We start from the raw sequence: 26,511 nt of genomic DNA, 5'->3' as shown, positions 1-26,511 counted from the left end.
ATAATCTCATCTTTTGTTGAAGTGAATAGAAAAAAACTATGTAGCATCAAATGCAACATCGATGGAAAATACAATGTATTAAACGGATTAAGAAAAAAACAACTCCATACTAGCATTTATACTGTTGAACTTTTAGCATTCTTTACTACGACTGTATCCTGTGTGAGACATTACAGAGCATTGAGGAAGCTTTTGTGGACAAGTTCTAGCTAGAGGTTTAGGACATTTGAACAAAATTGAGTATATGGTATATATATGAATTTACTTGATTCAACAGAAGAAATACCAGTATCTGTTTTTATTTGTTTTTCCATTAATTGTTCTATAATTGCCTGATATTTTCTATCATAGGCAACTGCCATGATACTGAATAAATTTGACAATTTCTAATTGCAGCATTACATCAAATTATCTGTGACATCGCCAATAAACAGAATAATGTTAGTTTTTAACTTCCCAACAGAACATCACATCTTGCTAAAAAGGGCTTAGTTTGATATGTCCTGTCTTAACCTATATAATTGCCATTTATTCTGTATTTCTCTATGCTTTGGTTATTTTATTTACTTATTGGATGGCTAGATATTTGCAATATCATCCCATGGACCATGTAATTTAACGTAGTGGTATGAAATCTTTGCCGTTGCGATTAGTTGTTGTTTGTGTATAATTTTCTATGAAACCTGATAAGTCGAAAGTGACATTGGGACGTTTCAAACTTTATTCTCCTGATACCATTGGTGATCATAGATGGACAATGGCTATGATTTCTGTGATGACAGATGTCAAATGTCAAACGGCTGAAAAATTCTAAAAGAATCATGGAGATAAAGGTTTTATAACTCATGAAAGTTGAATATCACAAAATATCAACTCTCTTTATTCAATTTCTATATCATAACAAACTCGCCAAGGCTAGATTGTTATGATGTTGAAATTAATTAACTTCATTGAGTTTAAATACAGCGATATTCAAATTTTACTCATTATGAAACCTATAAATCTCATGTTTGTTTAAAAATATATAAACCTATAAATGGGAAAAAAGCCGAAAAAGGAAACTGAATATTTTGATTAAAAAAATGTTTTTACCCAACTCGAAATACAATATTTATGATTCAGGCTAATAGTTCTTAGCATCACTTGTTATCCAAGTAAAATTTCAATGGTGGATTATTGCCATCAATGTGTTTTGAATGACTTATAATGGTGCAAAACTTTTGTATACAGTATTTGAATGAATACATGCTGTATGCATATTTAACATGGTAAAGTTTACTAGGTATATTAATGAGTTTTATATGAGCCAAACTTTCATTTCTAATTTTAGTTGTAATAATAATCTTTTGTGAGTCTCTAAAGGGCTTAAGATGTAGTAATTTATCTTGAATTGAAAACTTTCTTTTCAATATAAGTTTTGCAATATTGCATTCCTTTACAAGAAAAAAAGCTTAAAAAACAGAGTTTTAAAAAAATAAATTACTTTATGATCACCTTGTGCATATGTTTGAGAACACTTATCTCTGATCATTCCAAATAATACCTCACAGATGAACTTGTGATAAGGCTTTTGTACAAGTTTCAATATATTTAATTGTCTATCGATACAAATCTTAATCACTTTCTCTTTCATAGAACTATTGAAAGCATGAACCATTAGCGAATAAAAAGTTAAAGCTGTTTGCCATATATATTTAAATCAGTAAATTTGTCATTAGATTTTAATAGCGGTACAACATATATGTACAAAAGGATAAAAGTCTGATTCTCAGAGGAGATCACAAGTCATGTAGTGAACTTTGCTATTTATTCCAAGTAACTTTTCAAGGAGTTGTAGTCACTTGAAAGGAAATATTAATTATGGATTATTACCGTTTGGTTTAATTATACTTTATAAGCTCAATTCCAAATATTTGTCGTGAAATCAAATATTAATTTTTGGAAGTAGTCAAAATAATCTTTTTCATATATCATACTGTAGTAGCTGTCAATAAAATCTAGATTTCGAGTAGCCTATAAATTAAAGTTTGTTTAATTATTTGCTCTTGACGTGTTTAATAATTGGAACTTGGGGTGAATTGTTTGCAAAACAAATAAAAATTTCTAGACATATTTTCACTGTTATTTTTCCTTTCATTTTGATATTTGAGCATTCACTGTCTTTGCTTGTTCCTAAGCAATAACTATATTTACTGAGGATCTTCTCTGTTGATATAATTCGCTCTATCAGTAGCCAAATATCAGTTATTTAATTTTTCGGAAGTCGTATGAATTTTAAATCATAAGATTTCTTAATTGTACTGATATAGGAAATTAATGGTTATGAAATTATCTACACTCTGGCAAAACATATTGATCTGTGACAAAATTAAAGAATTTATTTAAGTGATGTATATGTGTTACGTCAATACTTTGTAAAGGTGTCGAGTAAATTAGATCAGTTATCGGAATGGGTGATAAAAAACAACCTAACGGAGATACAACTATGGACTTGGAAGAATGTCCACCAACTGATGAAGAGTTATGGTAAGTCAGTTTTGGGTTATAGAAAATTCTTTTTTTTTAAATATGTGCTTTTTTTCATGTGTTTTACTGTTTTTTGTTTTGTTTTACTATTACCTGTATTATCTAAAGTGCTATGTACTGTTTTGCAGTGGGAACAGAAATATGATGTTGAGTGTATACTTCAACATGTAATTTTTGCTACTAAAATATTTTTTATAATAAATGCATGCTGATCTGTAGAGAAGGAAAATGATGGAAATCATATTTTTATCTAGGTTCATGTTCCAAAGTTCATGGACTAAATTCATCACACCCTTGAAGGCACTTCAACTGCAGTTGAAAAGAAAAAAAAAACCTGGAAATAAGATTATTGTCTTCAGAAGGTCATGGTCACATTTCATGTATATCATTGGAAACACTTCAACACATAGATAAAGGTCTATTATAAATAATAGAATAAATGAGAACAATTTTCAGAATGTTTTTCATTATTCAACCTGAATGCCTTTAGAATTTATTGAGATCACTTACCATATTTAATCACCACTACTCAATATTTTAGAATATGTTAGAAACTAAATTATTGCTTACAATGACAAAATAAATCTTTTTTTTATTGCATTTAGGTCAACAAGGGAAATTGAGTCTGTTATAGAACTATTTTTCTTTTAGTCTTATATTGTCTAGAAAATCTTACCGTCTTTGATACCTTTTCACATCAGTAGATATTTTTGAACAAGCAGACTTTTAAGGTAAGGTCAAAATATGAATTAAAATAGAAGGGAAGCCATACTTGGTCACTTCTACAAAAGTGTCTATAGGTAAAATGTTTTGCCTACAATGTCTACAACCAAAGTGCCAGGCTGTGTAGCAGAATGGCAATTGCTCACATGTATTTTCCTCCAGTAGTTTCACCTGTAGTGTCAAGTGGTGTATGTGAAAAGCATTTTTCCCATAGTGGTTTCAGTGATGTAGGTGAGAAGCATTTCCCCATATGTGTTTGCCTCCAGTGGAAAGCCATTTTCCAACATGCTTTTTGCCTTCAGTTGTTCACATGAAGTGTCAAGTGATGTAGGGTAAATACCTTTCCCCACTTGTTTTTGCCTCTCATGTCTTCGCATTACTATCTAGTAATATAGGGAATATGGTATTTGATTACATGTTTTTTCGCCTTCAGTGTCTACACCCTTGACAAGGGCATGTGTTGAATTTGTATGATTGTAACATATTACTGTGAAAGTACTATTGTTCATGGGGTACCAATTTTCTTTGTTTTCGTGGGTAGACCACAGCACGAAATTTGGTCCCCAACGAAAAGGAGATTTCAATTTATGTGTATACCAAAAACCTCAAAACCATGAATTTCAAGAATCCGAGAACTTGTGTTTCTTCCCTTATCCACGAAAATTGGTATCCACGAATTAAAGTACTTCCACAGTACATGTAGTAAATAAATATTCATCAATAATTGGAATTTAAAAAAATTGAAAATTAAATTTGGTTGTAAGAGGTCATATATTTAATTAATTTACAAATGTCATTGATTTTTCCGAACTGGCATGTTAATGTATTGGAAAGTACTAATTGAATGTAAAAATTTATGATACAGGTTTTAATAAATTGTTGTTGAATGCTGACCTTTAATTGCAATGAATGGAAACTTGCTATAAGTTTTAATAGATTTGTGTTGAATAGCAACATTTAATTGAAATTATACGAACTCGGAACATACAGAGGAATCAGAGTTGACTGTTTATTCAATAGGCATACTTTGCTAATGTGTTTTGATGGAGTCATAAATGCTGAAATTATATCAAGCATTGATTTGAAGTATTCTCAGGTATAATTGTAACAGTTGATTTCACAAAAAGTCATGGAAGAGAATTTACTATATTGTAAGTTCTGATAGAACAAAGGAATGGTCTCATCAATTTACTCCTATTACTTTTTGTGAAAGGTCCTGCAGCAGTCTGTTTCACAAAAAATGTTAACTGCATGGATTGTGACATGAAAACTACCATATAGCAGGTAATTTCTGTGGGTGCAGATTTGTGATTTGTTCTATAAATAGAGATGTCAAATTTTTGCAGTCTTTATTTTTCGCATCCTCAAAGTTTATAGAATGGAAGTTATTTGTGAAATATCTGGATTTAAATTTGACTATTTTTTTATTTTCTCGATTCCCCAAACCTCATGAACATAGCAAAAATTAGAACTCCACAAAACTTTCCCGCTATACAGTATCACTGATTTAACACAAACCAACATACTGATTCTTTATGTTTGCTCATTTAGATTTTTTTTTCTGTAAAGATAGAGTCTTTTTATTATGAAACCTGTAGGATGATGTTTACAGTGCATTAGGTGGACTTGTAGTAGCTACAAGACCTTTTCTAGATATCAGTAACAAAGAAAAGTTTTACAAATTAATAGTAATATTGACATTTTTGTCAGTGTAATCTATTACAAAAACTTCTCCCTGTCAAAGACAAATGGGTGAAGTGAGCACAAATAAGGAGAAGTTTTTGCTCATTTCTCAATCTAGATTAGGCCCCGTAGCTATAGAGTATTGAAATAGCCAGTAATTCAACTTGGCTCAAATGATTAATTCTTCAGCTTAAATTGGTTTGTCACCAGTGTTGTCACCAAGAGGTTTAAGTTCAAATCTTTGGTGGTGGAAGGTATAATTTTGTAATGTGATTCATGCCCGATGGTTACATTATGAATTAAAAAAAAATGCCATGCTAATTTTGTGCTGAGAGGGGCAGTGGTGTATTTGATGACCTTTTCTTGAATTAAACAATGTTAAGTTGATGTTCACTCATCATTTAAGAAGCACAAGATTGAAACACATCCAACTCATGTGAGACCAAGAGATATAGTGGATTTGAAGGTATTAAAAACTGATAAATTTCATTTAAATATTTTCATGTAAAGAGCATAATCTTAATGTCTAATCACTTGGATTTTGATCAAGGACAGATTTATGGCTGTCAATTTCCTCTCCTACCTTTTGAAAAACATTTTTTAAATAATGGATGTTTAATGAACTTGCTGCTATCATTTATTTATTACCTCACAGGGTAACAAGATTTCCTGATTTGCCACTGTGTAAATTTAAACATGGTGAAATCGGAAGCCTGTCAACTTGAGTGACGATCTTTTTAAGTACTGGTCCAATTTAAGATCATGCAAATTGAAATATAGTTAATGTGGAATATTCATGATAATTTCAGATTGCGTCAGTACAGAAAAACCTGTCTAAAACAAACCCTAAAGAAACCTTTTAAAGATCTCTTAAGCAGATCTTTTTGAAGTCTCTTTACATCTGTTAAAATGTATGTTAAACATGGAATACCTATCTTTACCAGTAATTTAGACTGGTGTCACTGTATTTTTTTCAAGGACATCCTTAGTGGTTAAACAAAATATATTTGGTAAACTAATGGTGATATTGGTTTACTAGTTTACACCAATTCAGTTCTGAAATTAAAACTTGTCAAATCAGTATGAATACTGTGTTTTTTTCTATTTCTTACATTGATTAAAAAACATTTTTTGCTGTTTTATCATACATTACATGGAAATTTGTGTCTTAAGTAGGACAAAATGTGTAAAACAATTATTTTGTTAATTTGGTGTGTGAAAGGTACTAAAAAAATAATCCCTATAAAATGTTTACAAAAGTATTGATGAACATTTGTCCACCAACAGTTGCTCAGTAATCATATACATTTTAAAAAAAAATAATCACCCACATGATTCTTAGAAGGAATGATACTTTTGTAAAAATCTTAAAGCATTTTACTGGTATTTTTATGTAAGAAAAGCATCACTACCTTTAATTAGGACAAAATTTAAATAGAATTATTGGACCTTAATTGTCTGAAATAATCCTGTATTACCAACCAAGACAGAATATCTACTTTAAAATTTAGAATACATGTACATGGCCAAGTAAAGCTAATTTAGGAGCACAAAAATTGATTGTATTACTTGCGTACAGATTTCAAATTTGGAAGATGCTACCAAGAATGATACAAGTACATATAAAATTCGTAACAGCCAAAAATCTTCCTTCCCTATAAAGACTTGTACATTCCACCATTGATTTTGAGTAATCAAGGGAACCTATATTAAAGCAGAAATAAAAGGATTAAAGACCAGAAGTGAAAAATAGACACACTCAACAAACCATGAAATAACCAAAATAATATGCACAAAGAAACAAAAGAAAACAAGCCACACAGCTCAACCAAAAACTGAGAGCATGGACCTAGTGCACTAGTAAGGTAAGGGTCCTTTGCGCTCTTCTAGAAATACCAATCTAAATGCTCATACAATGAAGATGAATAAAATGAAAAAAAAATTACGACTGACTGGAAAAACAGAAAGACTGAAAGAGAGATGCCTACACTTAAATTATGTATGTCCACCAGTCCCTGGTAGACAGACACATGGAATAATTTAGACGGCCTGATATTGGTTTCTAAGGTTCTTAAATTAAAACCTTCTTTTCTGTGATCTAAGTAAAATAGGACTATAAGTACATGTAATGGTAATTTTCAACTCTTGTTTTGTCTTGCCAGAGTTTTATGGTGTCCTGTACATGTCTTTAATCCCAGGGGCAATCAAATTGATCAGGGATATAGACATGGGGTAGATATTGTCATCTCTGACAGATAAGAAAGATTTTGAGATCAATGTATTATGTATTGAGAGATTAATGTATCATATCTGTTGACAAGTTCTTGGATTTAAAATTGTCTGGTTATGTTATTAAATTTTTTCAGGGTGTAGGCATGTCTGGGTTCTCAGCTTGATTTGTAAATTTTTCATGGAAACAGGTGGACTTGTTACGAAGAGTAAAAAGAAAAGCATTGAAATGAGAAAGATATTTATTGATATTACTTAGACAACTTGTGAAATATGGCACTCAGTTGAATTTTTGTATATCAAGGCAACCAGTTTAGCAACCTTCACCAATTTGGCAGGCAGTAATGAAACTTGCAAGCACTATTGCCTTACATACAACATTTATTAGTGTCTGGTCTTTAGTTTTCAAAGTAATGCAGTATTGTTTATTAACCCAATGCAGAAAGTTTCTTTAGAATATAAGTAGGGATACAGTTTTTTTTTAAAGTGGTTAGGCACTTTGAATCTGACAAGTTTATTTCCTCTTAAATTTTCTCTAGTTCTTACCCTATTATTTCAATTCTTACTTGTTGTAGGAAAATGTTTCTACCCACGTGTGAATGATTGTACTTCAGTACTTTGACACCTTTTAGTAAAATATATTTTTGAATAAATATTTCTTTAGATAATGTGCTCATTCACAATGTATAGGATGGAAATCCTGTATCCACCTTCCTTTTCCATAAAAAAAACTAATGTATGCAAACTTTACCAGTACAAATGCATGATTTTATATATTTTTTTAATACTGTCTATTCACTCAAATATCAATAATTACTATGATTAGGTGGAAATATCTATAACATTATTTCAGCAGTTATATTTTATCTTTTTTTACCTTTTTAACTTTGTAATTTAAATGAAAAATAATATTGGCATTTCCCACTTATTGTATCGGAAATAATACCGATGAATTGAACATTTATGTTGATTCAAAATAATCAACACCTTCAATGAAATAGAATGTTTTTCTTGACGGTATTAATTTCATATTTTTACAATATAAAGCCTTTTAAACCTTTTGATTAAAAAGTCATGTTATTAAGTTAAACAAATTTATTTTATTACAATATATTTAGTGAGTGACCCATATTAAATTCTAGATGGAAAAGTACATTATTTTCTAATGTTGATTGATGTATAATCCATGATTAATCCAAGGTTGAAATAATATTTGTTTTCTGTGGTGATCACTTTATGTCTCCCTGACATGGAGTTTGACAGTTAAACTACAGATTTCTCACTTTTTAAACCAAGTTATTTCTATTTTTAGTTATTTTACTACAAGATTGAAGTCATCACTACAGAAGTTTTATGGTCGTCATCATGAACTCGTGGATCGTTATGGTATATCCATCTGCACCATGAAAACTGATTTATTCAACGGGTCATAGTTTTCCTTTCCTCGTTTGTCTACCCTGGACTTGACTTTTTATGAGCAACTGGGCAGTTGTTTCTAGAAAAGCAGAGAACGCTTACCCTACCGGTGCCCTGGTCCATGCTCCCAGTTTTTAGTGGAGTCCGAGTTGCTCATATGCTTTTGTTACTTTGTATGTATTATTTTTGTTGCTGTGTGTTCTTTGTTGTGTAAGTCTGTTTTCCATGTCTGGTCTTTGTCCCTGGATTGCATTCTTTTGATTACTGCTATAACCTTGGTTCCCTTGATTACTCTTAGCTATTAGAGATTTCCTTTTCCAATTTTGTGAAGACGCAGTATAATATTTCTATGAGATGTGAAAATTAAAAAAAGAATAACAATATGCAGAACCTTCCGATTTGACATACTTTTCATAAGGTTAATGTTTTTTATACCCTATCACACAACATAGCAAGATATTATGTGATAGCCTTTGAAAAGTTGTGTGTCCATCCATCTCATATTGATAAAACTTGGTACATATACATTTCATGGTAGAAACTTTATTGATGAATGCCATTTATTGATTTTATCAAACTATAATGCTATACATGACAACAGTGCTTTGTTAACCAAATTGCTTGTTTATGCTGTACTCTGTAGATACCAAGAAACATCGTTCTTGAAATGATTGAATAGTACATGTTATTTTAAAAATGAAAACGATTATTGATGGTATTTGAAAAAGACAGTCATCTCAGCCAAGCAAAGATTTACAAGTATAGTTCAATTGATAGAACAAGTAATGAAATAGAAAATAATAGGTACCTGAATTATAAATGTGACCCACAGATTAGACAGTGTCTACAAAATATCTTGGATCCTGATAAAAGCTTTATATTAAAGTACAGGGCCGAGAAAACACCCTTTTTTTTATCTACTTGTGTTCAATTTAATACATTAACTGTATTATACACACTTGTATATTTATCTATTGGATAATGTTTTAAAGGGACTGAGATTTGAAATTGACACTTACCATACTAAGCTAATATTTGATGTTCACTTATTTTCTCTGTTTTATATAAATTCATTTATCTTTTAGACGTTTTAATTTAGGATTAAATTATGTTCTTGAGATTTAATGGGAAGATAAGTGTCATAATGTGGTAGAGTAAAAGTACTCCCTGTTTCCACTGGCAATATCCAAGGATGCAAAATAATTATTTTTTATACCCTAAAATCAAATTGAGTTACCTCCCTTCTTATGGAAGTAAATCCTAAGAAATACTAGAATGAAGTGGAATTTTATTTAATAAAGCAAATAATCAGGACTTGGATTATTGAATTTTAAATTTAAATATATTTATTATGGCAAATAATCATATTAGACAAATAAATTTCAATACATTGCAATTAGAACTCCAATTTCATTTTTTGTCATATTACATGTACTGATATTGATTGGCTTTTGTGTTTCAAATCATATTTTAGTCAACATAGGATTTTTTTGGGGAGGCCTGCTTAAGTGCCCCCTCCCCTTTTAGGTGATTTTCTATATCCTCCACTGGCCAAACATTAGACATTAACAATAATTACTTGAATGCATGCAATTCCTTCAAAAGTCACAATGAATTGCTAGGTTCTGGTTTGCCTACAAAAAAGGTCAAGTAGAACATCTAGCAGAATCAGCCCTGAAATAATTATCCTTGTAAATGTTTATTATCCCTCAGCCAAAGAGTTCCCCTGCGATATATTTGTTTGTGAGAAATCTGTTCTTTAGGGATATGCTTACAATGATCCAAAGATATTATATGTCATTTCTATAGCTTGAAAGTATATTTACCCAATACCTCTGTGGCCATAGTTAATATTTTTTAGTTATACAAATTATTTCTGTCCAAACTTTTGGACCGAAGGATAAAAAAATATTCAACAGCTATTGCTGAACACTTGTCAAGATCATAAATATAAAAATACACTCAGAGATTGTTATAGAGTAACAATTTCATTATGTTTGATCTAGATCGAGATGATTTTTTTTTGGATGGAGGGGGGGGATAGAGGGGGTGGGGGGGGGGGGGTGTTGCAGAAGGAATCTTAAAACTAAAACTATACAGAAACACAGTTGCTTTAACATATATTAAGCAGATATCCCAATTACTCGGGAACAAAATAAATTATTCTAACACAGTTTCTAGCCATTAACTTTTTATGAAATTCATTTCAAAAATTCAAAATATTAATTTTTTTTTAATAAAAGAAGATCAATAGGTATGATATAATTATTTTTCGCCATTACTTCTGAAAATTGCCGAAAGGACATTCACCTGTGTTAAAAATACTTTAACCTTGGTAAAAAAATAACAATAATGGATACACAGGTAAGCACGTGTGTTGTTTTCATTTCATTTCATCTATTTCTTCATTAGATTTCATATAAATAATGACCATATTTGAGTCGCATTATATCACAATACCTAAATTCCAAAAGAATCCTTGCGTTGTATTCAACTTTTTTTTTTACGGCTTGAGTCCATCAGTCTTACTTGCCGTTGAAAAACCACTTTTGCTTTGCAATCAGATTCGTTATTAAAGAAGCGACCTTTACAGCACATAAATGGATTAAGGTCACTAGAAGTCACATGCATACGAACTTGTCTGGGTCGATTTTTTGTCTTGCAAGACAATAAATATATAGACACCTATTTCATGTATGTAATGAATTTTATTTGTAGATATCCAATGAAATTGTACAAGAAAAGTACAATTTAATGGAAATAATTCAAATTTCGTAAGAAACAAAAATTTACGAAAATGAGAGCTAATGCAGCTTTAAGATTAAGTAATGGTATGACTTGGGATCTGCATAGTTTTCTAGTACAGGGGAAGACAAAGGAGTTAACATTTGAAATCACTAAAATGGGAGAATTTTTCAAAGTGGCAGATATGCAGAGGTATTTTTTTCCGACATGTTTTATTCATTGCCACTTTAATCCAAAATTTTATGCATATCACAATAAAGATATACATGTATAATGTTGTAATTGTCTTGATGACAGGTTCCAGATTAACTTATCTTGACAAGAATACAATATGCAATTACAATTTAAAGCCAAAAGATCTGGAAAAAATTCTGTTGAGTGAAAATATTAGACTCCTGCCTTTAAACACTGACTCATAGGCTAGAAATTATTGAATGTGATGAATATAGGGAGCCTTCTGCCGAAGCAGGTGAGTTAACATCTATGAAGGATGGTCTGCTGGATTGATCGATTGATTTCTAATATAGTAATTAAAATACATGTTTTGTATAAATTACACTGCAGTCATTCAGAATTGAAGGTTAATTATGGTTTATATTGGAAATCCTTTCAATATTTTTATGTAGTTTTAAGAAAAATTACAAGAATTCACAATAGATTAGAACTATAACACTATAAGATATACTAGTATCTCCCTTTCATTTTTATGACCAAAGGCAAATACCCCTCAAAGGGAGATAATTGAAATTCCTGGGACCAATGCATAGCTTAAATCTTCAGTTATTCTAATGTATCATTATATATAAATGCAAAATTTAAGATATACTATACATGCATTTGGACTATTTAATATATTTAAATTCAATAAATATCAAACTGAACAGCAGTATAAATAGAAAGTTCATTCAAGATAGATTTACTGTAAAATGCATTTCATGTAAATTACCAGGGTGAAATTGACACCCCTAGGTAAATAATCTGTTAGCCTCTTTTGAAAAAAAAATCAGCTGTTTGACATTTCATGTTTGAGGAGAAAAGTTTAATAAAATTTCGTGATATTTGAACTTAAATCATGCTGATTTTGTAATGAAAGGAAATGATTACTTCAAATTTAAAATGTACATGATAAAGTCAACCCAAACATAGATGCTTGGCAACATTCATTTGGTGTGAAAGAATCTTTAAGGGGGTGCTTTAGAAAACTAACAAAATTGTTATGCTGGCTTGAAAACTGTTGAATCGATCTATTCTACAAGATTTCATTTGAACAGTTTATTTCTTTTTGAATCCACTTTATTGCAGTTTTTGTACACTTACGATTTTATTCCACTTTAACTGTCCCAAAATAACTGCAGCATGGCTTTTATGACAGGAAAACCGAATAATGTTCATAATCTCTAGACAAGCAATTTTAAGTACAACCTGGACCGCTAGATAGCAAAATACCACTTGTATAAAAGAAATCAAAATCCATTATAATTGGTCAGCAGTCAATTTTCAGTGCAAATTAGACATCATGAAGGAAAAGTTGAATTTGAAGGGAGGAATGCCATTATTGATCTTGAACAAATAATAATTGATGAAATTACATTCCGTACAGGAAGCTACTGATGATATGTTGGATTCATATACTTGATTTCTCTTATAATCGTTCACTGTAATCGTTTAATATTGGTTACAGAAATTGAATAGCTGTATTAAAACATGTTGTTCTGATAAAAGATTGGATCTTTCTGAACGAAACATTATAGTGTTGAAAACTGTAGCGTTACACAGAAATTGAATAACTAATTGTTTCAAAAAACTTTCTGTAACTTAGCTACAGTAGTTGAAAGTATACGCAAGGGAGAGTATAGTGCCAATTGATAAAAAATTTGGAAAGTATTGAATGAAAACTATTGTTTATTTAATAGCTCTTTAAGGTTGTAATTGGTCAATTGAACAGTTGGAAAATATTGAAAGCTATTGGTTTGTTAGCTAGCTGTTAGGCTGTGTAACCACATGTTTTTTGGGTAAATTGAACAGCATTTCAAGTAGGCTCCGTGAAGCAGGGCTAAAATGGAGGGATCTATATCAAGTGTTGTGCAGGCTGTTCATTCCAAGCATAAATGGCTGTCATTCTATAATTCTACAAAGTAAGTATACAGATTAGGTACATCATTACTTTATTTACAGCATATTTTTGTGTTTGAAGATAAATATTTGGATTCTTAGGGGGTAGACCTAGGGTAAGGGATACAACTCTTGAAAATCATGGGAATGTTTGTATTCAGCATTTTATATCAATCTCATGTAAGCATCAAAGTAACTTTTACTGATTTCATTCTGTTTCAAATGAAAGCTTAATAGACTTTGGTGAAATTGAATGTGACACAAACATATCTCTGATTTCAGGATTACCCTAGGTCTACCTTTTTAAGATTTAAAATATAGAATTGTAGAAGGTATGTAGATTGTTAAGTTCCAACTTTCTTAATTTTGGTGAATCTTGACGTCACGAATTAAAATTTACAAAGAAATATACAATTTCTGTTTAAATCATTGAAGAAAAATGAAATCTGTTACCTTAGAAAGTTTTCATAAACCACAAAGTTCATACTCAAAAGAAAATCTTGTTTTTTATAACAACTTTTCAAATTTCCATTATACATGTATTTCAATGTCAAATTACTAACCAAACTGAAGTAAAAAGGAGTACTTGTACTGTAGTTTGTGTTTTGATCTGTACACTTTGCTAATGCCTTCATATTTTACAAAGAGGGTTTCTTCGGGGTTGAATATCTTCTGTCCAATATTTGAGCCAATCTTCAATTTTTCAAGCCACATGAAAACATTTTGAGCCAAATTAATTTTTGGCAATGAAAAATTTCAACAGCATCATTCTTTATATACATATATATTTATATATATACCTGATGTAGTTAATCCTGTGTAATATTTAGCTATGGTATATCCTTTTCAGTTTCTGCTTATAGATTAAAAATAATGCGAATTCTGTGTTACTGCTAATGTAGAGTACCTGTATCTGACTTTGTAAATGGCCTTTTCCAAGAATGAAAGTGTTGCAATATGTAATGTAACTGACTATAGATGGTCTACTCTGTCCTTAAGGGGTCAAACCTATCTGTCAGTCCAGTTGACGATTACTGATTTGTTATTGATATCTTGTGAACAGACTGAAAGGTTTATTTAAAACTAATGTTGCTAAACTTTTCGACATTTCTATAAACTTGAATGTGATAAGAATTGTCATTCCAGAGTAATGGCCCTTGATCATCTGAAAGTATGGGAAATTGTACTGTTTCAAGGCAATACATTGAGAAAAGATAATTTTTTTTTATGTTTTTTATTTAGTGAAAAGAAAATGAGGCTGTTCACGAAGTTTTTACTTCATTGAAAATTAGAAACATTCATTGTCTCCAAAGAAAATTAATTTATGGGATATAAAAATAATTTTGTCCAATCAAAATACTATGCACATAATTAATCTCATATGTTAAAGAAATTATCTCAAAATACTCTTGAGCACTATGAAAATACTTAAATTCGTGGATACCAATGTTCATGGATTATGGGAGATACACAAGTTTGTGGATTTTTGAATTCATGGTTTTGAGGTTTTCATTAAACACATCAATGAAAATCTCCTTTTTGTTTGGAGCCGAATTTTGTGGTCTGGCTCACCCATGAAAACTACAAAAATTTGTACCCCACGAACAAATGTTCTTTTAACAGTAATACCGTCTTTAATATTCTGTTCACTGATTTGACTTTAACAAAGGGGAGGTAAATCAAATTTAAATCGTGCTATAGCATTAGTGATTTAATTGAATAACATCTTATCCCTGACCAAATAAATATTGCAAGTCAAGTTTATTAAGAGATCAAATTAGTTTTACTTTGTCACAATGAAAAGATCAACTGTGTTGGTATTTTACAGAAGAGCAACTTTATTTATTTATGGGTTTTATTAAATGGATCTACTTTTTTGTAAGTTTATTAAAGGATCAACTCCTATTTTCATTTAGTTTTAAATTAGGGTTTTGTAAGTTTCTGTGGGTCAAGAAAGTATGTCAATATGGTTAGAGTGCAGTCTTTATCTTTTTATCTTTGTAGAGGGCGAGGATAAAGTATCAGTAAACAAAAAACAAATAGAACCTATGAGTTTCCAACTGATTCTGATATTATTTACTCCAAAGGAATGACCAGTTTTAAATCATACATGAAGTACCGTGTGGGTAAATAAAATATATAGGTTTTGGAGACAGAAAAAATAAGGATTAAGAGGGTTTCTATGGAGAACTTAGGCAGTGGCCGGCACATGACAAGTTTTGAAGATAGTGTCTATTTCAATGAGGGTGCAGTGGGTGGCACATGTCAAGTTTTGTTAAAAAAAAAACATCCATTTGAAATCACAAACAAGTATTTTCTAAGAAATGAATGTTGGTTCGCAATTTACAAAAATTGTAAGAATGAAATAGTGACATAGAAAGCACTACATTTTTGGGACTAGTTGAACCTATTCCTTCTGTGACAGGGTAACGTGCACAGGGCAATTGACCTAAACATACTAACAGTAGTACTGTATTAACTTTTGTTAAAAGTCATGCTTTGAAAATTACTTTTTGATTTTTAAATTAAATTTGTGACACTTACAGGGGATTAATATAATAACTCGATACATCTGAATACCTGCCGTTTTTAGTTACAATGTCAACCAATGCCTCTGTGATAATAACAAGTTTTTGTCAAATGTTATATTTTGAATTTTTAAATTGCTTTGATGGCCATTGGTAAAGTCTTTGATAAAAGAAGACTTAAAATATTTGTATATCTCTGAGCTTAACCTTAAGGTCGTTTTGTCAACATTGATTATTTCAGTATTGTCAGTAAAATGGCGAGGGATAATTGGTATGTAAAAAGGTAAGGAAATCGTCAAACCTTAAATTAATTCTTAAATGGACACTCACAGGGGTAGCACTGATTTGAGGTAATTTTCATTAAACATAATTGCCATGCTTTTAAGTCAGCAATTCGTTACATTTTAAAGTGACAAAAGCTATATAATTTCTGTTAAAATTGTTCAGTTTGCGATTGTTTTTGATTGATTTTATGTATTGATAATTTTATAATTTTATATCTTATATCAACATTGTATGGTGAGGGAATTATGTGGTAGACCTGTTTTTGTCTACTTATTAGGAATGTTTAAGCTACAACTGTCTAAACACTATGTAATATTTCTAAAATATTAAACTAGGGAATTAGAAATTATTGCAATATTTTTATTATGATAGCTGCTGCAAAATGAAGAGTGGGAAATTTAGTCCCTCATATTTAGTGATTATAGGCTTTGAAAAAAATTTGCAAAATCAAAAAATAAAAAAAAATCAGAAATATGAAATTTCAAAAACAAGAATTAGATATTTACATTACATATAGCCTTATTTCATTAATCTAAAAAGAAAGGATAAGTGCAATTATTTCTATTCGGCAGTGGCCATTATTGCATCTACAGAAGTTCGTTTTAATACTGAGTTTAAATAATAAGAGTCAGATCTGTTTTATTGACATCCTGTATTCAGCAATAACCTGTTTTAAGAAGCAATGATTAATAGATGTATTCTATGTAAAGTTAAACTGTATAAAAAGACCACCTGTTTTACATGTATGTGACTAAAATTTTGCTCTGTGTAAAGTCACTTAAGGAAGTAGACCTAGAGTAACAGACACAACTCTTAAAATGTATTCAGCATTTTACATCAATTATATGTAAGCATCTAAGTAACTTGGATTAATTTCATTCTGTTTTAAATGAAAGCTTGAAAGGCTTTTGTGAAATTGAATATGGTACAAACATATCACTGATTTCAAGAGTTATGTCCCTTACCTTAGGTCTACCTCCTTAAGATAGGTTTCACTACTTTTGTTAACTTGTAAAAGCCAATTTCAGTGCTGTGTTAGTTTTATACCCCCTGTTTGAAACAGAGAAGGTTTATTGTTTTACCTGTGTCCATGTTTCTCTCTGTGAAAACCTTTGCCTTTGCACTTTTCTCAGCAACTACTCATAATTTAACACATTTTTTCTGTGGTATGCCATATGGTGGTATTCATTATCGGGATTGCCTTAATATAGCTGAAATATTGCTGCTCGGGCATTAAACCCTAATAATCAATCAATCCATTATCAAGAAAACTTCCTGTTCAAAGAGGACTTTGTTTATTTTCCTTATATCATGATTGAAAGCAGGGGGTATATATATATATCATTAGTGAGGCTTTACTCACAGATTTTTTGTTTAAACTTCATCAAATATGAAAGTGCTAGTATCAAATATTGCTATGCCTCCGAGGTACTTTTGCAGCTATAACAGCACATTGGAAACGTATAACTGGACAGAGTGCGATCAGAAAAAAAAAAAAAAAAAAAAAAAAAAAATACCTGATATTCAAATTAATATGGTGAAATCAAACTCAGGTTTTGGATAAGGCAGTTCCTTCATAGAAAGTGGTAAGAATGGACTTATAAACATGGAGAAATTATTTTAATCTGAGTTATTACCCTTGAATTTACCTTAATTTAAGTTTTCCACGCTTTTCTTCTAAACACTTGCAGATATTGAGTTGATTTTTGCTATGTGAGTCTACCTTGATGAGTTACAGGTGAAGTTTACATTTCGTTCCAATTTTCTGATTTTTGCCAAAGTTTCAAAATCAAGGTCATTTCCTCAGTTTATCATTCATATTTGATGATCCAAGGCAGTATTTGGGTCAGTGATGTAAGCAGTTGGTACAGGGCTATGTATTGTTTTGCAATACTCTCGGGTTGCTTTTTGAATGGAAAAAATTTGTTTTGTTAAGGCAGATTTTTAGTATACACAGGTTCAGTTGGATTGAGAATCTTCAGCAGATGCCTGGTTTATTCAGGAGTCAATGGACTGATTTCTCTTTATACTAATATTCTGATTTTAAAGGGTACATGTACTAATCATCGAATAAGGTGTTTTTTTTAAATAAAAAAAAAATATTGTATATTGGCCAAAAAGTACCGAAGCTTCAATGATAGGACAATTCTGATACATCAAAATCCAAGTATATTGTTCAAATGTGAAAACAGGAAACAGAAAAAAATCTACATACACAATGTAGTGAATAGAAAACTTCAAACTTTAAGATAAGGAAAGCAATTTAGTACACAAAAAAACTAAAGCACAAGCAATGACCAGTTAATGCATGTATCAATGGGAAAAAATAAGCTTCTTTTACCCCTTAAGTTTGTGTATAATCTATCAAAAAAAGTTGTACAACCTAGTGCAGAATAAGAACTTCTCTGCTAATTTTTTGCTGGACTGAAGAATGATACATAATGTATCTTATGGGGAAAAATAAATTCTTCTTAGATAATAATTTTTTGCTATATGAAGTTGTTTTTTATCTAAAAAGTTCTTTCCTGTGAATGTCTCTAATGAAGAGATTTGGATAATGTGTTTTTTATCAGAAACACTTTAATTCTCAGATATCAGAATAAACAGGTCCTACTGAATGTAAAATAAGAGTTAAATACTGTCATACCTCAGAACTGCTGCAATTTGAATTTTGTTAAGCAATAAGTTTCGGGGTGTAGAAAATTTTCATGATTTTTGAGGAGTACAGAAAAGTGTGAGAAATTGTAAGTGTGAAATTGATTTTTTTTATCTCTATATAAAGCTTATCATTATTCTGGACTGCAATGAAATAATATGGTGGAATATGTTCACGTAACAGAATTCACTAAAATAAACAACCATGAAAATAATAAGTTTTAATTATTTTTTTAAGTTGCTTTTAGATCTTCTTGCACTTGTAAATTTAATTTTAATGGGTGTGTATGTGAAACTCATCGAGCACAGTATGCACCAGATTGTCTTACATTTTGGTGAAATATGACGTTATTTTTCTGTTTGATAATTTGTTATTAGCGTGGACTTTAAAGACTTCAGTTTATTGATTTTAAATGTTTTTTGTACGCTCTAGTACTTACTATTATTAGAATTAATTTTGGGACTGTTACGTGGTAGGTTAGAATTACTCCCCTTAGCACCTTTAAGGCTCTTTGATCTTTTTAAATCTCATTTTTCTTAAGCATACATACCCCAGGTCATTTACTTTTTGTGTGAATCCTTTTATAACATATAAACAATGAAGACAGACAGTCATTTATAAAGTCTGATGGACTCTACCTTTAGTAACTTGTATAATTTTGGTTGTGAATAAACTGGACCAAAGAGTCCAGTAACAAGTTATGACTTTTTTCAGAAATACATGGTAAATTATATGCAAAATTGTCTCTTCCTCAATTTACAGTACATGTACTAGATCTGAGTTTACTTGAATTAATGATTTAATGTTTTTTTCCTTTGCAAGTTCAAGAAAGTCGTTTTGTGAATATGATTAATGGTAATCTATGCATAAATTATTTTTATGGTATGCTGAATAATTCATCCATTCATCCCTCATAGATTTATCTGCCTCCAGTTTTTTGTCCTTTCATTAAAATATATGCTATCATCTTTGTCATTTGTCCTGCTCTCTTCATGCCTAAACTTGTGAGTGATCCTCTTAACTTACCATGAAGTGAGGTTCTATATTGTCACAAATATTGATCATGGTACATATATTAACTTCACCATTTTATGATTCTGACAGCATGATAGAACAAATTGGGGCATCAGATTTTCCTCTTCAATAAAAATATATAAACTGAAGTTAATCCTTAGACTCCCCGTGCAGGTCAGGGTGTTAAAAGAATAGGCCTGCAGCAGCGCTAAGCTTGTTGTAAAAGGCGACTAAATAGTGCTCAGAACCCTAGCCAGAGGCTAGGGCGCTCTGCCCACAGAGCAACTGGGATGTGTGCCCCAGGTGGTGGAATGGGGTACCCCTAGCGCGTTACATGCTGGGGATGTCAGGCTATTATACTGAAAACCTCACCGCAAACCATAGTGGTGCACTGTGTTGGGAAAGACGCCACGTTCCTCGCACATTAAAGAATCCTACTGTGGTATTCTCCCGGAGTAGGAACCATAGGGCTCCGCCACAGGATGCTAGATTGCCCGACCCTACCCACCTCTCCCTATTTCCAGTGGCAATCAAAGTTTGTTGGCCCCATTGTCCTTGTGTCCCATTCTTTTTTCATTTCATCATCATTTCATGTTCATTTTATCATCAATTTCATGTTCATTGTCTGAATATAGCTGAAATACTGCTGCTCGGACGTTAAACCCCAACAAACAAACAAAAACATAATTCTTAGACCAACAAAAGATACATTGTTCCTGGTTGAAGATTTAAAAGTTTGTTGTGGTTTTATGGTATAACATCTTTTTTATCTATTAAATCTACCAGATATATACCAATATTGGATTTGTTGAAGTTTTTATGTCCTTTTAAAATTCCAGACAAGTTCATGAGGCCTTTTACAATGGAAAATGACTATTTTCAGAATTCATGTCTTTGGATCTATCGAAACTTTTCATCGATATTCTTACGTAAGCTAATTACAGAAACACCTACAGATTAGGTCATCTCAATTAGGTTGATTATGACATAATAGCTACAGCATATTATACAGGTACTCAATATCTGTTATTGAAGGAGGGGATTTAATTTGAATTCAAATTAAGAAATTTTAAAAATCGTTCAAATCTTTTAAACTCATTATTTTGTCAGACAGAAAAAAATAAAATTACCGATATTGGGTTCTAACAATGTCTCTTCTATTATCTTGGATCAATACCATCATATATTTGTTGAACTTATAATAATATGATAGTCATATTATTTGTCAACTGATATAGATATGAGATTTCTTGAGGAGGGATAATACTTATTAGATTTATTGAGAAATTTTATTGGAATACTCCGAATTTGAGTTTGACTGTGATGTTAAGAAAGAAAATTACCATGGAAGTTTATTTCATTCTCTTAAGTGTACCATTTATGATTGAGATTTAAGACTGAGATTTAAAATCTACTGGAATAGTATGATTGAAACTGCATTTCTTCCTATGGTAGAGAAGTAATTGAATTTTAAAGACTGAAAATTTACAAGGATAAGTTTACCATCATCAAAAACTATTTTTTCTACTCTTAAGAGTACATATATGATTAGTAATTGAGATTACAGCAGAGAAGGGATAGGAATTTAACCAAAAGAAGTGCATTTCTTCCTTTTTATCAGATGTTTTGTGATTTCTGTAGTGACAGAGATAAACAGGATTTTTTTTCACTTGTGCTGCTTTCTTCCTAGTTAGTAAATGATTTGTGATTTTTGTTGTGACCGAGATAAATGGCATCTTTTCCATGAAAATTGCTTTTCTTCCTTCTTTAGGAATTTGATTTGTGGTTGAGGTTACATCTTGTGACTTATTAGTGTTTGTTTTTGATCACACAATGTGTAAGGTGTAAATTTACTCTTTTAAACTACAATTGTGGACGACTGGCTTTTATCACCTTCTTGTAAATAACCTTAAATTACAACTTTTCTGTAAATTAGATGGTATAATTCAATATAAGACATAAATCGGTGACATTTGAAGTTTAAATGGAGGATTTAATAAAGTTACTTTGACTGTTAGTGGTATATATATCATTTAAGATGGTAGAATTTTCAATTTGTGAATTTCGACATCAAATAAATCTGAACTTTATCTGAGGAATCACCACATTGATGCTACCAAAGGAGGACAATTTATAGCATACTGGTATTTGAAAAGATTGTTTATATTCTAACATTATTTACTGTTTTGTTACACTGTCTACCAAAACAGGACAATGATAAACATTGCAGAAAATTGTATATTTAACTGATTAAAGGTCATAAGATAAGTCAATCTTATACCCTCCTATTCCTCTTGATGGAAAGTCTAAAAAGGTCCAAGTTGTATCTATTGAAATTTGAATGTATGTCAAGTTAAGTGAAGGATAAAAAAATACGGCTTTTATTTCAATTTTATAATCCCTTGTATTTAAAAAGAAACGGGATAAATAGACATTTGAATTTTCTAATTTGCTTATTGAGGAACTTCGAGTGATTTCAATACATTTAATTTCTGGAGTTTAATCGAGGCTTTCAATTTAAAGAGACTAGGTCGGATACTCTTTGGATCACTTCTACGGACTATTGGGCTCGTGTTATGGAACAAAAACAGATTATAACTTTTTGATGTTATTATAATTTGGTCCATCGGCAGTGCATTTAAACATCGTTGGAAACTTAATCTAAAAGTTCATTTCTATCTTTGCTTGACTACCGTGACTTTGCTGCTGGACTTTGGATTGCATCGAGTTTCACTTTAGAATTGAAATATGATTTTACTCAGCAACTGAACTCTGTTGTTGTGTAGGTTGTTAATACAATATAATTGCTCTTTAGATGCTATTTTAATTATCTCCAATACTGGCATATCTAGGAGGATTTTATAAATATGGATAATTTCGATATATATCATCCATTTCTGGTTAATAATTAACCTCCTTGGACTGGAATTGACAACACCTAATTATAAACAACAGAGTATTAGGTATTGTATTAAATACTGAGTGAATTAGGTTCTAAATATTATTTTCTATACCAATTTAATCATGATAGGAGGGGATACATCAAGTAAAGCTGAGGCCCAGACTCCACCGAGGGCACCGGCTAAGAAATTTAACATTGCTAGCTTAGCTAGGCATCTCATGGATCAGAAACGACAAGAGGAAAAGAAAGCATTGGACCAAAGGTAAAAATATTTGTAGTCCCTCTAAAAATTTTGGTATTTGATTATAATCTGACATTTATGTATTGAAAAAGTTCACTTAAACAAAGGTTAATGAAAAAAAACACAAAGAAGCGGTTTTGCATGATGCTTGTTTCTGGTTTTGCATGATGCTTGTATCTGGTTTTGCATGATGCTTGTTTCTGGTTTTGCATGATGCTTGTATCTGGGTTTGCATGATGCTTGTTTCTGGTTTTGCATGATGCTTGTATCTGGTTTTGCATGATGCTTGTTTCTGGTTTTGCATGATGCTTGTATCTGGGTTTCCATGATGCTTGTTTCTGGTTTTGCATGATGCTTGTATCTGGTTTTGCATGATGCTTGTTTCTGGTTTTGCATGATGCTTGTTTCTATAAAGAATTGAAGCTTTTTCTCTTTGGCAATATTCTTTTTTAGTCTGTTTTCAAAAGGACTTTTAAGTTAATGGTTTGTTTATGTTGCATATAAACCAATTTGTGAAACCTTGGTGTTTATATCTTTTTTTTTATCAGATCAGTCCAACATTTCATTGACATTCAGCCCATCATTACAGAATATGATATTGTAAAATTTAGGAACTATTGCATACATTTACATTTGAATTATTACAATTTTGTCATTTTCTATTTATACTGTTCAAAGTACCATAATACATTTAATTACAGTAATTGCAATGCATTCAAATTTGTCCTTACAATGAAGGTATTAGAAATTTTTTTAAACATAAAGTAGTTCAGGGGCAGTTTTATCAACAATACCTTTTCATATGGAGCAGTATAAATATTTTTTACGAATTATTTTAAAAGTGTTTTGTTTAAATTCTTAGCAGTCAAGTTCAGAGTTTTGTCATGGATTGCATTAATTTTTTGACAAGGCTGATACATACAGTCACTTTTATATTCCCTCTGCAAACAGAATATAGGCTGGAACATAAGAACCACCAAAATGACAATCAATAGAACCTTGTAAAGGGTTCAGTTGATTTTGATGAAACTTTCGTCTGAGGTATATCATATGCAGATGTTTTATGATGGAAGATTACTATTGTCAGGCATTTTTAAGTGGAGAAACGCCAACTTGAGTGTTTATATGTAGGAAGTAAGGGATCCCTGATATCACTTAGTGGGCTGACTACACTGTAAGAGTTGTAGTTTCATATTCAGTATACATGTACTTAGATCAGGTGGGTCAGGAAAGCTATTTCATTTACAGAATAAAGATTATCTGACAGTCTTGATAATTGAAATTCTTGAATATCAAAACATCTATAAAACCTTATGGTAGGACTATTTTTTGTTTTTTTTTCTGGATAGGAATTTAGGCTACATTTAACAAAAAAAAATATTTTGGCTCTAGGTGACTCATAAACTAGCTACTTAGAATCACATTTTCAAAAATGTTCTGTTATAAATAGCCTGGAAGACATTTTGAACCTCAGTAATTTGCTGTAAGTTGTTTAAAAATATTCCAGATAGATGTGTGTCCTTTTAAAAAATATGAAGGTACAAAGGTTCAGTAATTCCTACTGTTTTGAACACTGCAAATTTCATTTACTTCTGAAGATGGCTGCATGCCTAGGGTCTCCAATGGTTCCGATAAAAAATATGAACTGTTTAGCTACTTATAATGATGATATTTACAAAAAATTGACACTGATTTGCAGACAAGCAGAGCTAAGTGGGCTAAGATATTAACACCCAGGTGTAAAAATGAGAGATTTTAATCCTTTTATAAAATATTATCAATCTGTTGAAGTGGCCATGGCTGATTCACTTAGATAGCTTATGATGGTCTATTGTCTGTCATAAAAGCTAATTTATCTTTTAAATGATTTATTTTTATGAAATCAGGTCCTATTTTCTTCTACTTAGGAAAATATTGGATTATAGATTTAATGGTATTATGGTTGTTAAATGCAAGTGTTTGTAAGAAACAGGCAAAATTGGAAAAATCAGAAACATGCATGTCAAAACCCCACTGATCTGACCATGTAATATCACTCAAGGATACTTTCTCTATTTGAAATGACCATTATTTGATCTCTGCATCACTGGCTTTGTTCAGAAATTTTTCAAAAGAGTGTTAGAAAAATTAGGTTTTTTACAGAGTTATCTGCCCTTTAAATGTTCATTATCAGTGCAATTCAATGAAATTGTAACTTAATGGGCCAGCATGATATGGTAAATCTTGTCTGTTTTCCTTGATTCTGATGGTAAAAACAGTCATATTAAATTATCAAAATGGTAGGTTTTTTCATTCCATGTTTCACTCACTGCCTGATTTGTACAGATACTGACACTTAAATGATTGTTTGTGATACTGACTTAGCTCTTTAGTATTACCTTGTCCAGCAATGAAAACTTTTTGGAATCATTGAACTGTCTGATGAAGTCCTTATAGGCTTGTATAAATTTAAATCCACTTGACCTTATGTCTTGAAGTGGACACATCAGACTATCACTGTCAGTAAAGTTTGGTGGTGTCACTGCCATGGTTTCAGTCTGCTATAATCTAAGTGTCAAGTGTCATGATATTTATAAGAATATTCATTCAGTCCTTCATTCCTTCATCATTTACTTCAGTTCATTTGTATGTATTATTTTGGTTATTTTATGTTCTTTGTTGTTTATGTCTATTTTCCATGTTTGGTCTTTGTACATGGATTACATTCTTTTGATTTCCACTAGAATCATGATTCCCTTGATTACTATTTCGTTCATTCATTCATTCATTCATTCATTCATTCATTCATTCATTCATTTTTTCCTTCTTTCTTTTTTCCTTATTCTTCCTTTTTTTCTTTGAAAGAATATTCATTCATTCATTCATTCATTCATTTTTCTGTTTTACTGAGATTTATTTCAATATATTTATAAACGTTTATAACTTGAAAAGCACTAACTGAGAAAAAATATGTTTTCTAGAGGATCGTGTTGTATTAAAGAAACAATGATATAACAGATTTACTATTTTTTTTCATTTTTTAAGGACTTGTATCTCACTCGTGGTAGTGTTGGAGGTCATCAGTTAAATCTATTGTCATCCCAAAGAACTTTAAGTTGGTAGTCACTGCTTCACTGTTCTAATAACATTGGCAAATAGGAGATAGAGTAATAACTGGTTGGCTTGGAGTCATAACACTGTGTCTCTGAGTTTGGGAACAGGTCTCATTTTAAGGCAGTAGGCGTTGCTTCTGTCAAGGTGGCACATTAGAAATCTGGCTCATTGTGTCGTAAAATGCAGTGTCTGGATTCAGAACCCGTGTCTGAGTTGGAGGACATTTGCCTTATTTTATGCCAGTAGACTTTGCTTCTGTCAAGGTAGCACATTAGAAATCTGGCTCATTGTGTTGTAAAATGCAGTGTCTGGAGTCAGATCTTGTGTCTGAGTTGGGGGATATATGCCTTATTTTAAG

The 26,511-nt window shown here is 31.0% G+C and overlaps 1 protein-coding gene across 4 annotated transcripts in view; it reads left to right on the top strand.

Annotated features, from left to right (window-relative positions):
- Positions 1-2,284: 2,284 nt before the first annotated feature.
- LOC148616935 (uncharacterized) overlaps positions 2,285-26,511 on the top strand; it is a 54,483-nt gene continuing 30,256 nt past the window's right edge. For 2 of the 4 annotated variants that reach the window (XM_088584111.1, XM_088584110.1), the window contains exon 1: positions 21,167-23,081. In XM_088584111.1, coding sequence (XP_088440237.1) covers positions 22,942-23,081 — 140 coding nt within the window. In that variant the 5' untranslated portion in view covers positions 21,167-22,941. Of the gene's footprint in view, positions 2,527-13,270; positions 13,458-21,166; positions 23,082-26,511 lie in introns of those variants that run through there. The other 2 variants (XM_088584112.1, XM_088584113.1) reach the window with 2 other exon arrangements.

Source organism: Perna viridis, chromosome 5 (genome assembly GCF_037379345.1).
Source record: "Perna viridis isolate PV_CMFRI_1.1 ecotype Kerala chromosome 5, ASM3737934v1, whole genome shotgun sequence".
Lineage (NCBI taxonomy): Eukaryota > Metazoa > Mollusca > Bivalvia > Mytilida > Mytilidae > Perna > Perna viridis.
The sequence above is the reverse complement of the archived record's forward strand: the minus strand, read 5'-3'. Positions and strand labels throughout refer to the sequence as shown.